The sequence below is a fragment of the Gouania willdenowi genome, chromosome 11, assembly GCF_900634775.1.
Source record: "Gouania willdenowi chromosome 11, fGouWil2.1, whole genome shotgun sequence".
NCBI lineage: Eukaryota > Metazoa > Chordata > Actinopteri > Blenniiformes > Gobiesocidae > Gouania > Gouania willdenowi.
In genome coordinates, this window is record NC_041054.1 from 11,549,413 (window position 1) to 11,564,192 (window position 14,780).

Below are 14,780 nucleotides of genomic sequence, written 5' to 3' on the forward strand. Positions count from 1 at the left end.
CTGACACAGAACACAGAGTGGAGAATACCTGATCTCTCAAACATCTGTTGGGTGCAGAAATACCAACTTTGATGATGTATAAAGTAGGGATGGGTACCTTTCACATTTTAACCGATACTCTGTACCTGTAAATCAGTCGCAGTTCTAAACTGTATCATTTTTGGTACATTTGTGTGGTAATAAAGATCTCAAAATGATCCAACTTACCATATTTATTACTCATAATAATAATGATATTGATAATAATAACAAACTTTAACAAATATATCAAACCAACATCCAACTGTTTGTATTGTAGCAACATTTATTTCACAAATTTCTTCATCATGAAAACCGTTAACTACAACTATGCAGTGGTTTAAAAAAAATTATAATTGTATAACGCACAACTTAAAAAGCAGCTCTATATTGCGAGTATTTCACTTGTATTTGTGACTAATCTATGTGCACAGAGAGACCGAAACATGGTACCGTTTGATTTCAGGTGAATCGTTACCAGGTTTCTGTACCTAAAAAAAAAAAGTACAGAATTCGGTACCAATCCCTAGTATAAAGACACAAGAGAAAATATTATTGTCCTGCACAACTCTAGTAAAGTATTCACATGGATGTTTATGCTCCTGCCCAGGTTGTTCATCTCCTCAGCCAAGTGGAGGCTCAGAAGCTGGAAGTGGTACGAAAAGACGAGGAGTTGAATCTGACCAATCAGAGGTCCAGACGAGATCAGGAGGAGCTGTTGGAGGCTCGGACTCAGCTGGAGACGCTGCAGATGCAGACTTTAGAGTTACAGGAGGAGCTGGAGACGGAGCTGGAGAGGAGGAGGAGTCTAGAGGAGGAGAAGGAGCGGCTGGAGGAAAGGTTGAATCAGACAGGGCGGCGAAGAGGAGACGATGACAGGAGTGGAGCACTGCAGGCTGGCGGGCGGAGTCTGACTGAAATGGTAAAAATGCCTTTTAATGCATCACAGATTTATTATCCATATGATCAAACAGATAATGATAAATGTCACTGAACAGCACATCGAGTCAACGGAGCGTGACAGAAATGGGGAGCTCCAGCAGAGAAGCAGTAACGTCCAATCTCCGAGCTCAAGTGTGTCCCCTCACCTGGAAACGATGTCTCCTTCAGGACTTCACCGAGGCCCCTGGCGCACAACGGACAGGATCGTGGGAAAACTCCAACTAGTTTCCTCAAAGGTCCACAGCATTGCCAGCAAAGGTCCTGAAAGGTAAAGAAACAGATCTGTGATCAGTGTTGTAACTTTAATTTGACCGATCCCTGTCACTAAAGAAAGTCAGTTTGCTCCATATGTGTTCAACAATCATCTGCTTCTCTTCTGCAGTTCGACCACTGAAGTGGACAATCAGGAGTTGTCCTGGATCCAGTCGAGTGTTGATGATGTAATCGACATGCTGCAGCAAAGCCCAGGCCTCCCCTCTGTCCCCGAGGTCAGCAGAGGTTTTCCGCCCAATTTTAATACAGTTTATCCTGTTTGACTACAAAAACACAAACTTTGTAACTTTCTAAATGCTGACATAAATGTTGATAATGTGGACCTCGGATCAGACAAACACATTTTTGTGACTCCCGCTGTAATAAAAATGGCCCCTCTCTGCTGCAGAGACCCAAAAAAACCTCACCTCAAAATTGTAAATAAAGGAAGTTGTCGGGTTACGTTTGAGATGCTAATTTCAGTAAAAGCCTGCTGAAGGATTCCTGAGCTCTATCATCTGCTGAGTGTCACAGGTGGTTAACTGCCCTGTTAATCTTCTGCCTCTCTCCACCAGAGCGCGTTCCTGCTGGCAGGAGGCTCCTTCAGCTCCTCCACCTCTTCCAACACACTGACGGAGAGGCTGTTGAGGCAGAACGCTGAGCTGACGGGCTTCGTCAGCCGCCTGACAGAAGAGAAGAACGATCTGAGGAACCATACGCTCCGCTTGGAGGAGGAACTCCGGCGTTATCGGCAGGCCGGAGCAGGATCGGGCCACAGCGTGAGTACATGATGGAAAATCAGTGTCCAAGTGTCCAAACTGTACTACAAACTGATTTTCCTGTTTCCAGTCGACCAGACGAGGAGCGTCAAAGACGGACTCGGCTAGTCTGCTGCTTTCTCAGGAACGAGAGACTTGGACTCGAGAGAAGGTCGATCTGGAGAAAGCGTTACAAATGTCTCAGGCTCAGGTGGCTCGACTCAAAGGAGAGATCCGATCAGACAACCTGAGGGAGATCACAGGGCCCGAGGCCGACAATTCTGCTCTGAAGGTCAGCAAAAAAAAAAAAACAATCACATGCCATTGGTTTCATCTGTGCAGTAGAAGCAAGACTTTCTTATCTTTGTTTCTCTCCTCTTCTGCTCCAGAGGATGTACGGGAGGTACTTGAGGTCCGAAAGTTTCCGTAAAGCCCTGATCTACCAGAAGAAGTATCTGCTGTTACTGCTGGGAGGATTCCAGGAGTGTGAGGAAGCCACGCTGGCATTGTTGACCCGGATGGGCAGCCGGCCCACGATCTCAAGCCTGGAGTCGCTCAGTCACCGTCACCGCGGTCTGATGCGCTTCCGTTCTGCTGTACGAGTCTCTATCGCCCTCTCCAGGTCAGCAGCTGGAACAACTACACTTGCTTACATTTAATTATGTGTCATAAAGTTAATGCTTTTTTAAATTTGTACTCCAAGAATGCGTTTCCTAGTAAAGCGATGGCACAAGGCGACAGGGATGAGCCCCACCTCCTGCACCGTCAACAGAAACCGGATGGGCCAGATTTTAGGTAACCTAAGCAACCCACATCATCACATCAACATGTGATTCTCACTGTCATTTATAAACATCCTTCAGGTACAGAAGCCAGGGACTCGCCTTATCTTCATCCAGGCAGTGTGGAGTTGTACAAGGACAGGGCAAGTGCAGGAGGAGGAGGAGGAGTCTCCAACAGCAGGGGGAGGACGGGGCGGGAATCTCCACGATCACCAACTTCCTCCTTACACCACAGGTGTGTTTCAGCCGCACATAATGAAACTACAAAGCAACATTCTTTCATGACAGCCTTCTTTAATGAAAAAAACATTATTTTTTAGAAATTAGTTAAACTCCAAAAGTCCAATAATAAAACTAAAAATGTACATGTAAAGTATGTGGGATGAGTGGCATCAATACTATATGTTTATGTTTTGCACATCAATACATAAACGGGTAGAAGAAAGAAAACCTCAGATGGAAACGGACCTTGGTGGCACAATTATTTTCCATCTTTGTGTATTCACTGTTGATTTGATTTGATTTATTTATTGTTGAACATGTAAAAACAAAACAGTACATGTGAAATAAAAGAAATGTCCCAAAACAAGTTAATTTAAGATATATTTAAGACATTTTTTGTTGACCTCGGACGTTGAAAGTAATGAAACGTGTACAGTAGGTGGCGATATGCACCAAGTGGGTTGTAACATGCCAATAACCAAGACAGAAGAAGTAGTTCCAAAACAAGTCATAATTTCAATAAAATAGGAGTAGGAAGAAGTCTGACTTTTGACATCTAAAAATAACTCTAGCTTTGATGTTTGCACTGCAGTTCCATTCTATAATGCTGCTATAAGGTTTATACGTCATACATCTGTATAAATGTATAACATTTTAGTCACATAGAGGAACATGGACATATTTATAATAGGCACACTTTTAGTGACTGCTGCATATGTTCAATAATAATGACTAAAACACAAGCAGACTCCGTTTCCTGTTGTTTTAACATTCAAAGATCGATGTGATTATTTTTGTGTGGTATTTACGGTAAATGTTTGTTTGTTGTGCAGGTTTCACGTGCCTGGGGATCACGGAGCTCTCACCTGCTCCCACCTGCAGAACTACGACCCCGACCGAGCGCTCAGCGACTACATCTCCAGGCTGGAGGCGCTGCAGCGGAGGCTGGGGAACGTCACATCAGGTAAACGTTTACAGCTGATCTAACACAGACGGAGGTAGGTCGCCATCTTCTGTTCTTCGTTGGTGAACGTTTGGGTTTCTCCTCAGGTGCTTCTTCGAACACTCATTTGCACTTTGGTTTGAGAAGATGAAGACAGAAGCTGTGGAGTTAATCGGGCTTGAAGAAACTCAGTGGCCTTTTTCTCCTGCTGAGCGCTCTGCCGTTTTCTACCGCTCTGCTGTGTGGACATGTTCCTTCTCCGTATGGACCAAAACCCTTTTTTTTTTTTTTTTTTTACTGTTATAGTCAAGGTCTTTGTCGCCAGCACTTGAAAAACAGTGATGTTTGTAATTTGACCTGCCTCTCTGTTGTGGATGGACTGCGATCATGTATATTTGAAGCTAATTTAAAAACTGTGATTAATTTATACGTGTGTGTTGTATGGGTGCAGAGTTGCGTACGGATGTTTGGGTTTAATGTTGAGGCGGCTGCTGCTGAGAATCCTTCACTACACTGTGTTTCATTCAGGCCGGACAGGCTACAGAGGACATTTGTAGAGTGTATTTTTGTAAAGCGTAGGAGCTTTGGATTTTCTGGTTATTTTGTCAGAAACTGCAATAAAGAAAATGACATCATCTGAAAATGCGTCAGGTTTAATTTCCCCCACTCAAGGCACTTAAAGCACAAAGGCTCCAGAATCCTCTGAGACATGTAAATGTGAACAAAAAAACTAATTTCTGCTATTTTCGTACTCTACAAAGAGGACGACAAATGATAATTGTAGGGTTTGGAGAAGAAGTTCAACGCTAAGCGAGGCTTAAATTGAGAATTAAATGTATGAAAGCCTTAAGAATAGCTTTTTTTTAGAGGAAGTAGGAATTAAAGACAAGATTGTAATAGAATAATAGTCTTAGGGAAAAAAATGCAGAATCCCGAAATATAAGGTAATGCTTTTATTTTGAAGCAGCTTCCTGTTACTTCATACTCCAGCCAACAAACCCGAGCAAGAAAGCAGAAAAAAAGCTGCTGCTGTTTTCAGCTTCAGCACAGCGATGGTTGGAAATGTTAGCTCACTACACATAAACTTAAGTCTGATTTCAAATTTAGGTTGTTTAATGTTCTCAGTGCTTCTCTGCAGTTTCTAACTTTTAGATTGAAAAGTAAAAGAATAAACCCTTAACTCAAAACTATTTGCATGCTAACTTTGGTCATTTGCTTAAATAAATTTTTTTTTTTCTCATTTTCAGTCTCATCATAGACCAGACCATTTTTTATTAACATTTCTTTGTTTAGATTCCAGATGTTCCTTTGTGTTTATGAACAATCTACGTAAATGTTACTAGGATTGTGAATTAACTGGAGCTTCTTCAGTTACTGAAACAGAATCTTGAGATTTGTTTAATTCTTCCTCCTCACTGTTTGGTTATATAAAAATGTGGTTAACAAATGCTTTACTCGTCACAAAGTGCAGCACAGATTCTTGACTGCTTTGTTGCATGTGATGACTGATGCATCTCTCCAGTTTTCCAGTCTGCATTGTGCTCATTGTGTAGTTTATTATATTGTAACACAATGTGTCCATTTACTTATTCTTTTATCATCTGGCCAAAGAAAAACAGGACAAAAGCTTTACTTGAGAACTTAACTGACCTTTAACAGACTACGTCTCCCTGTGTGTTAAATCAGCTCTAAAAGAATACAGATCCCCACGGAAGCTCAATTCAGTCAAAAACATTCCCACATCCGGCCCAAAAGCAGCGATTGGGCTTTAACACAGTGCATGTGTTCCAGGGTTTGTCGGTTTGAGTCCCATCAGGCTGCTCACTGCCTCCTCCTGCTGTATCTGATCACAGGGTTGTGCGGTGTGTGGATCATCGTTGTGTAGTTGATTGTGGGGAAGTATCCATCAACCAGGTCGAACTCGTACATGCGCAGCATCGTAGACCAGATGGTTTTAATCTGTACATAGGCAAAGTTTTCCCCGATGCAGCGATGGCGGCCTGAAGGCAGAGACGAGAGGGCAGGTGAGTTTTCTCTTTTGGTAAACCGTTAATTTGATTTGTATTCTCAGTTCATGAGTTCCCAGTATACCCATAATACTGATACACAGACTACAGGAGACCCCGAGGAGAAGTCACTCCTGTGCTTTGTTAGTTTTAGTTTGTGCTTTGTGAACAATGTAATCATAATGTTCTTTATTCATATTGCACATTATTTTAGCACTCAGTGACGGAAATAAACACAATTTTGATGTTTGAGCTCATTTATTGTTTTCATTGATTCAGTCATATACCAAAATTAATTTAAATTGGAAAAACACTGCTTCTCGTGTCAAATATTGTTAAATTAATCAAGATTAATAAATTACAAAGTTTCTATTTAATTAGATTCAATTTTTTTTTTTTAATCTAGTCACACCACTATTATTAAGCTATTATAATCCGTCAGTGTGTTTTACAGTATTTATGAACGTATAAATCCGTAACCAAAAGTACATTTCCTTACCGGCTCCAAACGGCACATAAGCAAACTTTTCTCCTGCTGCCGGGTTGTCGCTGAGGTATCTGTCAGGGTTAAACTCCATCCTCTCTGCCCAGGTGTCCTGCAGGCGGTGGTTGACGGTCGGGGAGACGCACACTTGGTGTCCCACAGGGATGGTGAATCCAGCAGCAGTCTGATGACACAAAGGGGTTCCGCTGCTTATTTCACTCCAAAAAGAGGGAACCTGAGGGCGAAGAGCAGGTTTGTACCTGAGGAGACCGAGCCATCCTCATCATCGTCATGATCGGTGGGCGGAGCCTCAGTGTTTCCTTTAAACAGCGCTCCAGCAAAGAGAGATCCTTCAGCTGAGGAAGAGAGGAGAAGAGGAGTTAGAAAGATCTTTCTAGATCACCTGTAGTGTAAAGCAGTGGTTCTCAACCATTCAGCCCAAGACCCCAAACTAAAGGTACCAGAGACCAGGGACCCCCACTGTACCTGAAGGTGGTTGAACAAATACATGAACATTGAAGAACATCATGTGGAGACAGGGCCATCTATAAGGGGGAATAAAGGGGACTTTTTGAGGCCCATCCATAAAGTCATCAAAATTATGGTCCATTGTTCTATGAATCTGTGATAACCACATTTATCCAAATAATATCCACTGTTATCCAGGAAGTTTATTATTTTTTGTGCCATAGTCATCTTAAAGATGTAAATCATTGTTCTCGTCAGAAATAAAATGGGTTGAAAGTTACCAAAAATGGTGGAAATGGTGGTGAAATTAAATTTTAAAAACCACAGAAATGAGTTAGTTGCAAAAAGTAGTAAAAGGGGTTCAAAGTGCCAATATTAACTTAAAAGTGGCAGAAAAAAGTAGGAACAATTTAAACTGGCAAATAATGGGAATGACAAATCATGAATGTGGTTGAATTTGTAAAAATAAGCATTAAATATGGTGAAAAGAGGTTAAAAGGGACAATAATGGATCAACATCTGTGACATTAGGTGGGAAAAGTGATGGAAAGGGTTTATAAGTGCCAAAAATGTCTTCAAAGTGGAAAACGTGCAGAAAAGACATTGAAATTTGATGAAGAAATGGGAGTAATGTAGCAAAAATGCATTAAAATAAGTTAAAATATGGCAAGTTCGGCGCAGTTGCAGAAAAAGGGTAAAAATAAGCAAAAATGGGCTTAAATTGTTTTTGAAGGCATCTGGCAACCCTCTCCCAGTGTCTGGCGACCCCAAATGGGGTCCTGACCTCAAGGTTGAGAACCCCTGGTGTACAAAGGGTGACCGTGGCTCAGGTGGTGTCCCATGGCAGCTGGTGAATGGGACCACTTCAGTGTAAGGATTAAGTGCTATATAAATCCAAGTCCATTTGGTTTTTTTTAAAGTACTGACCTGATCCAACTGGAGTGGTGGTAGGTGGTCACCACACACGGCCTTCTGTTCAGAGTAGCACCGCTCCTGCAGATCTTTGTCCCGAGACAAGAAGAAACCCAGCCAGGCACTGGTGGTGGAGGACGTGTGCTGCCCGGCCAGCAGGAGGCCGATCAACATGCCTGCGATCTCGTCATCATTCAGGCCGCGTCCGTTTCTGTAGTGAAAGACAGAAAGTTAGGGGAGGGGGGAAATCCTATGCGTTTTGTACAGTGGACGCTCATAAAAGAAAACCCAAGACTTCTCACTTGTAGGTGGCGTCGATGAGAGTCTGTAGAATGTCGTCCACTTTCTCTCCAGATTGTCTGCGTTTCTGAATCACGTTGAAGAAGATTTTCTTAATCTCTCTGTGAGCTTTGTCTCGTTTCCTGAAAAAGCAAAAAAACAGAGTTCAACACAATGAAGCTGGAACTTTGCTCTTGATCTCAAAGCTGAAAGAAGAAAAAGGAAAAACAAGGAAACAACAACAGAGGTGGTTAATATAGCCGCTGGGGAGGAATATCTGTTGTCCTCTGGTGTAGTGCCATGATGAGGGAAAACATGCTTAGAGTAATTTAGGTGGGCTAGTGCTGGACGATATATCGAGATTCAAAATATATAGAAAATTACAATATCGCCTATACCGATTTGTTATAGCTTATTTTATCAAAAAGTACTTGTTTTGCTTCCACTACTTCTCAGAACAGCATAAAAAGCACAGTTAAATGGATTAATGAGTGTCTCCTCACTCAGACCTTCCCCTCAACAAGCCACAGTTAAGAACTGACTAATGTCCCATATAGGAGAAAATGATTAATAAGGCACATACAGTATTGTGCAACCGTTTGCTGATAAATGAGCTTGTTTGGGATATTGTGTCAGCAAATATATCCCAGAATGGTCTTTCTGGTCAGACTTCATTTGAATAAAAATGATCGAGATTTATATCGTGAAACGCCATTTTGAGATATGAGTTTTGGTCCATACTGCCCAGCCCTATGTGGGTGTATCAGTTGAACTGAAGAAATTTTGACATGACATTAGAAGAGACATCATTCCATTGTCTTATGTAGCTTTAATTACTCGGCTCACCTGAAGCTGGGGAGGGGCAGCCAGCCGGGCAGCAGCCAGGCAGCGTGGCTGAATCCTCCGTCCAGGTCTGCGTAGAGCTGAGCCACGTGCTCGTCCAGCAGGCTGCGGATCTCCTTACCGTGCAGGCAGCTGCTGGCTGTCAGGATGATGAGTTCAGAGAGCGCCTCGAACAGATCTGACGGAGCAAAATTCCGTTTAAATCAGCAAAATGCGCAAGATCAAACACTCAGAGAAAACTACAAACATCCCTCTGACACTTGTCTCGCAGATTCGTTCATGACATTTTGTGCAGTTCTTACTTTTCTCCCCACTGTCTCCCCATCTCTGAAAATACTCAATGGTCTCATCCTCAATTATCTTCACATGTTCCTTAAAGCGGGCCATGTTCAGACCAGTCTTCAACATCTTTTTTTGCTCCAGAAAGATCTGCAACAGAGTAGAAGATGTTTTTTCTCCCACTGCTTACGAGCCATAATCGTGAGCAGCTTTAGCCTCTGATGATGTGAGGTTCGTGGGGACTCACAGGGTTCGGCACATCGTAGGCGACCCCTTTGCCAAACACGGGAGTGGTCAGTCTGGAGTAGACATCCTCTGCATTCAGGTCTTCATTTTTGCTGTTGAACATCAGTGTGGCTGCTTCGCTGCCCAGCAGGTATGTGAAGGTACTACCAACCATGGTGAAACTGAACACAGGGCCGTACTGCAGCAGGAATCAGAGACACAGGAACTCATTTATCAACATTACGTGAAAACGGCTGCAAATCTGAGTTCATATTGTGTCATACAACAAGACCAACGTGTGATTTATGAAACACTTGTGTCTGACCACTCCCAGCTTACGAATGATCGGGTGTTGATAAATGCAGCGGCTGAATTCGATTGCCATTAACTTGTTACGCCCTATTGTTTCGAAGGCCCCGCCCACTGAGGTCAAACAACAAAATATGTTTTTCCAAGATGAAAATGGGCATCCTCCCATCTGAGGTGGAGCAAAACAAAGACGTGCTTCTGGATTTTAAGAAGTGCATTTAAATGCTCTGTGAAAGTGGATTAGTTAACAAAGGTGAAGTCTGCCCCCTTGTGTGCAGTGCGAGCAACTTTTAAACTTTTTTTAAAAGCCTTAATTTTGATGTGTCTGCTTATGCTTAAATGACAGCTGAGGCGTGTTCAATATTTTAATTTCAGTCTCAGTCAGATTTTGCTGTGCTGAACCACAAATCCACACACTCAGATCTCGATCAGATCTCGCGTGAGATCTGATCGTAGCGTACACTCACGTCAGCATTGATAGATAACAAAGCGGGTGAATATGGTCGAACACACGTTGTACAAATCAGATTTGAACATACAAACGGTTGCTAAATGAGAGCCACTGGAGCTAATCATTCTTAAAAATGAGGTTATGAGTAAACAAGTGTTAAAGTGATATTTTCATTACAAGTGCTAGTGAAAGGCAGAAAGCTGTAGTTCCGTTCATGCCTGTTTATTCTAATGAAGTGGATTCCTATCACACAGGAAATATGTCATACATAATCAGAAAGTCATGGCGTCTGGAATAATAACTTGTGTCGATTTTGTACCTCTCGATGCCCACAATTTCACCAACACAACTAAAAGATTATAATACTAAAACAGCTTCACTTTGCTGGTTCTCCTTACCTTTTCATAAGCATTTTCTAGGAACTCAATGGGACTTTTCCCAAACGCAATGGCATGGCCCAGGAAAGGGATGCTGGAGGGGATGAAAGGTGGATGTTTCTGCAACAGTCAAACAAGAAAAGAGTAAATAAATCATTTTATATCATGAGTGCTAAATGTAAACTTCAAACATATCGTGCACAATTCATTGCATTGAAAAAGGAAGGATAACAAAAAGAACAAAAATGGAAACTAAGGGTGTAAGAAAAAAAATGGATTTGGCGATATATCGCAATATTTCACCACGTGATTGTCGCATCGATCCAAAAAAAATGTCCAAATCGATTTTGTTCATGTTTTTAAGCTATTTAATTACGCCAACACTATATGCATAGCACATAAACTACCTCACTGCATTTTAGCTTGGAAGTTGATTGCACTTTATTTTCATGAAACATACTGGGCACTTTTATAGGTGTGTGAATCAGAATCGGTTATAGACGCAAAAGTTAAACTTCTTTGAAAAATGTCTTTTGACAGTTTGATAAACATACCACTTGTTTTTGACATTACAGTTGGTTACCATTTACTTGTTCTCTCAAGTTAAATAAAGAAGAAATAACTTGTATTTCATCCCATTTTGTACTTGTTAAGGTGAAATGTGTAATTATTGATATTGCAATATATGGCAATCGTATTGTTTGGTATCGGGATACTGTATATCGCATCGTGACAGGCGAACCGTGAATCGTATCATATCGTCAGATTCATGGCAATGCACAGCCCTAATGGAAACAAGAACTGCATTTTAAAATATTCTCTTTTTTCTTTCATTGTCTTGTTAAAAGTAGAAGTAAAACTATATTTTAGCTGTTTAAATAATAATAATACATTTAAATGTTCTGGGATGCTTCTTTCTCTAATCCTTACATTAGGCTGTGTGTTTAATGATTAAACTAAATGTAAGTTTAAACTCACCTGGTCTTTGTCCGTGTCGTGTCTGAGCAGTAGTTTAGAAATATAACCCAGAGTGAGAGTTATCACAGAAGCAGCCAAAAACACCGAGGTCAGATTATCGTTCACTTTTCCTACAGTGTCCACCAGCAGTTTACTGCTCATTTGGTAAAGATGCGTCGACATTTTCACACCCAGTCCCGGAAACAAGCCTGTCAGCAGCTAAAGGACATTCGTGGAGGTCCCAAAGTATAGCTGCGAGCCATTCGTTTTAACAATGAGCGCTCGATCTGCTGATTTTCCTCCTGAGACACCCCAACCCACTCTACCTGTCACCGACGGGCCCGCCCCCGCCTGACCAATACTACCACCCGATTGGCTGCTCGAGCAACGTCAATCAATAGGACAGCGTGTTGATTGGCTGTTGATAACTGAACTGATCTCGTGCTATATGATGTCACGCCCTCCAGCAAAGACCAATGGCGAAGACCTTTGCCAATTTTCTTTTTAATTAAGAATTTATTCTTATTTATTACTTTAAAAGCGTTATATTTCACCATAGCCAGTGAGTTTATGCACCTCAAAGCTGAACTTTTCCTAAAACCTTGACGTAGGTGACAAAATGGGTAAATTATTGAAAGTTGTGTCAAAGGTTTAGTAGTTACTAGCTACTTCACAAATATCCGCATAGCACATTGACTAAAAGCTAAATTTAAAAAAATTATTGGATGTCAAAAATTTTTTTTTTTGCACTTTGGATTAATTATGACAGGCTATTTTGTCTTTTTTTTTAATGAAAAAACTTTTATTTTCTTTTTATCTGTCTAATTGTAAATCGTGCAAAAATAAAAACCCAAAAACCAATTTCTATGCGATTTAACAACACTACAAACCAGCGTCAGATCTTACTTGCACAAAGTAATGACCTATTCATGATCATTTCCAGGTTTCTGTTAACCAGAACTAACCAACAAACAGGTTAATCCATCATTTCTCCCACAGGTTAAAACACAGTCGTTATCTCAATCAGAAACAGCTTGCCATGAGGCTTAGTTACAACTGATTTGGACACGTTTCGTCGACATCAAACACAACAGTATTAAGACACAGATACTTAATAGACAAAGATTTAAAAAGCAAACTTGAAAGTGTTCAACTAAAGTGTGTTTTCCAAGATTTTCTCAAGAGGCATAAAGAAACCAACAACTTTGAAGGTCACAGAGGTCAGCTATGAAAGCTTATTTCCCTGTTGCTGGTCATCTGCTCCAATTTGCTGAAAACCAGTGGGACCTAAAACCACCTACAGTATCTGCTCTTCAAAGAAGTTTGGGGTAAGTCTAAATGACATATTAACAAACCTAACTATAGATATGAAATAAACAGATACTGTGTGTACAGAATAGACGGCAACAAGTGTTTTACCCTGAGAATAAAGAAGCTTTTTGTGTTATTGGACCAGTTTGTTCACCTACAACAGTGATGGGAAACACTATCACAGCGGGGGCCACAAAAATGTGATTGTATTTGATCCAAGGGCCACATTATCAAGATTCATTTCAGCATTCAGAATAATGACCAACCTGAGCATTAATACAGGGCTTTGTCTTTGTCTGTGGTTTTGTTATTTTGTCCGTTTTTACTAATTGTGTGGTTTTTATCATTTTCTGCGTTTTTTTTTTTGTTGTTGTTGTTTTTCTGTCTTTTCCTGTCATTTTGTGTAATTTTATTGATAGTTTGTGTGTCTTTGGAGCTATTCTGCAATGCGTTGATGTTTTTGTAGTAATTTTTTTTACGTGGTTGCTGTGTGTTGTCGTTTTATGGGTCATTTTTAGTTTACTTCATGCATTTTGCTCTCGATTTGTGTGTTTTGGGAGTTATTGTGTGTATTATGTTGGGATTTATATTCCTTCCAACTTTTTGAAAAAAAAAAAAATAGACTGAGGGCCACACCTGGCCCCCGGCCTCCAGTTGCCCATGTCCCATTGGTGTATAAAAGTGAGTGTGAATGAGCTGAAATTCTGAAGCACTTTGGGACTACTTCAGTGGTTATAAAGCGCTATTATAAGTCATGTCCATTTACCATGTCAGACCTACAAACTCCGTATCCGTGGGCAACTTTGCGGCACTGTTAGGCCTATTGCAGGATTTCTGTAAATTAAGTTGGAGATTTAATCAGTTATGGAGTCCTAATTGCTCAGAAATTCAGGGAGACACTTATTTAATACAATAAGCCTTTTCACACTTTGGAACTGCGCATGTGTGTCCTGGGGGGGTCACAGGTCGAGAGGATAAAAACGTGAACAAGCTCGTTCACTCTGTTGATATTTCCAACCTAACAGCGTTTGTAATGTTATTCCAGAGATCGTTAGTGTTTATGTTATTATTACATATATTTGGACTTGAGGAGGTTTCCAGGGTTTTCCGCTGATGTCACTTACAGCTGATCCGAGCACTTTCAAAAACCGATGGAAGCAGCTCAGCAGCAGTATGGAAGCTAGGGCAATGATAGGTGTTAGGTGCACCACGTGACTTAAAGTTCTGTCAGTTTTATTTTAGCTCATATTTATTTTTAGCTAACCCTTTTATTTTAGCCCGCAGCCTAACACAGGAAATACTCTAAAATATTTATTTTTGTCATATAAGTATTTTTAAAAGTGGAATTTGCTGTGTCAAATATGTTAAAATGAAAAAAATATAAATGTCAATAGTGGGATTTGAAACCACAGCAGCGGAAGGCAGGATCCTTGAGTCGGGCGCCTTAGACCACTTGGCCATCTTGACATGGTGATAACACAGGAACATTACGCTTATGTAAAAAAGCTCCAGAAGAGGTCCGGCAACGTCATCAGTCGTACCCATAGTCCCGGGGGCGATGGCTACGTTTAACATATCTCTAGACACTTCTTACCGGCCTTTATTGTTGGTCTTTTTTTTTTTCTTTTGTGGTTGTTTTAACAACTGTAAAGTGTTTTTGAGTGCTTATAAATAAAATGTATTATCATGATTGATGGTAAAGTGAGATTTTCGATTGTGAAATGGACAGTATGAGTTCTCACTTTAAAAAGGTACATTTACGAGGTCCACCATTCACTAACCAGGTCCATGATTATTTTTATTAAGCTATTACTTTACAAATTTCAAAGAAGTGCACAAGATGGACAGGCCGATAAGTGCAACAGCACTGTTTAGCTGATTGATCACTGTTGAAAAACCAGTTAAAACCTGAATTTTTAGCTCGTGTGCATTGGCTTTAGCAGCTAACTCAGCATTTCTACA

General features: G+C 40.9%; 2 protein-coding genes across 7 annotated transcripts in view; one reads left to right on the plus strand and one right to left on the minus strand.

Moving 5' to 3' along the window:
- akap9 (A kinase (PRKA) anchor protein 9) overlaps positions 1–4,560 on the plus strand; it is a 57,113-nt gene extending 52,553 nt beyond the window's left edge. For all 6 annotated transcript variants that reach the window (XM_028461815.1, XM_028461820.1, XM_028461819.1 and 3 more), the window contains 10 exons: positions 629–940; positions 1,017–1,228; positions 1,343–1,448; positions 1,788–1,991; positions 2,062–2,262; positions 2,360–2,592; positions 2,674–2,765; positions 2,834–2,987; positions 3,808–3,938; positions 4,025–4,560. In XM_028461815.1, coding sequence (XP_028317616.1) covers positions 629–940; positions 1,017–1,228; positions 1,343–1,448; positions 1,788–1,991; positions 2,062–2,262; positions 2,360–2,592; positions 2,674–2,765; positions 2,834–2,987; positions 3,808–3,938; positions 4,025–4,068 — 1,689 coding nt within the window. In that variant the 3' untranslated portion in view covers positions 4,069–4,560. The remainder of the gene's footprint in view (positions 1–628; positions 941–1,016; positions 1,229–1,342; positions 1,449–1,787; positions 1,992–2,061; positions 2,263–2,359; positions 2,593–2,673; positions 2,766–2,833; positions 2,988–3,807; positions 3,939–4,024) is intronic.
- A 985-nt stretch (positions 4,561–5,545) lies between these two features.
- On the minus strand, positions 5,546–11,690 carry cyp51 (cytochrome P450, family 51). Its single transcript, XM_028461821.1, has 10 exons — positions 11,529–11,690; positions 10,572–10,670; positions 9,436–9,612; positions 9,212–9,338; positions 8,913–9,087; positions 8,090–8,209; positions 7,803–7,998; positions 6,668–6,763; positions 6,423–6,591; positions 5,546–5,917 (listed from the first exon to the last, which is right to left on the minus strand). The coding sequence occupies exons 1-10, from the start codon at positions 11,688–11,690 to the stop codon at positions 5,739–5,741; spliced, it is 1,500 nt and encodes a 499-aa protein (XP_028317622.1). The 3' UTR covers positions 5,546–5,738.
- Between the last annotated feature and the right edge of the window lie 3,090 nt (positions 11,691–14,780).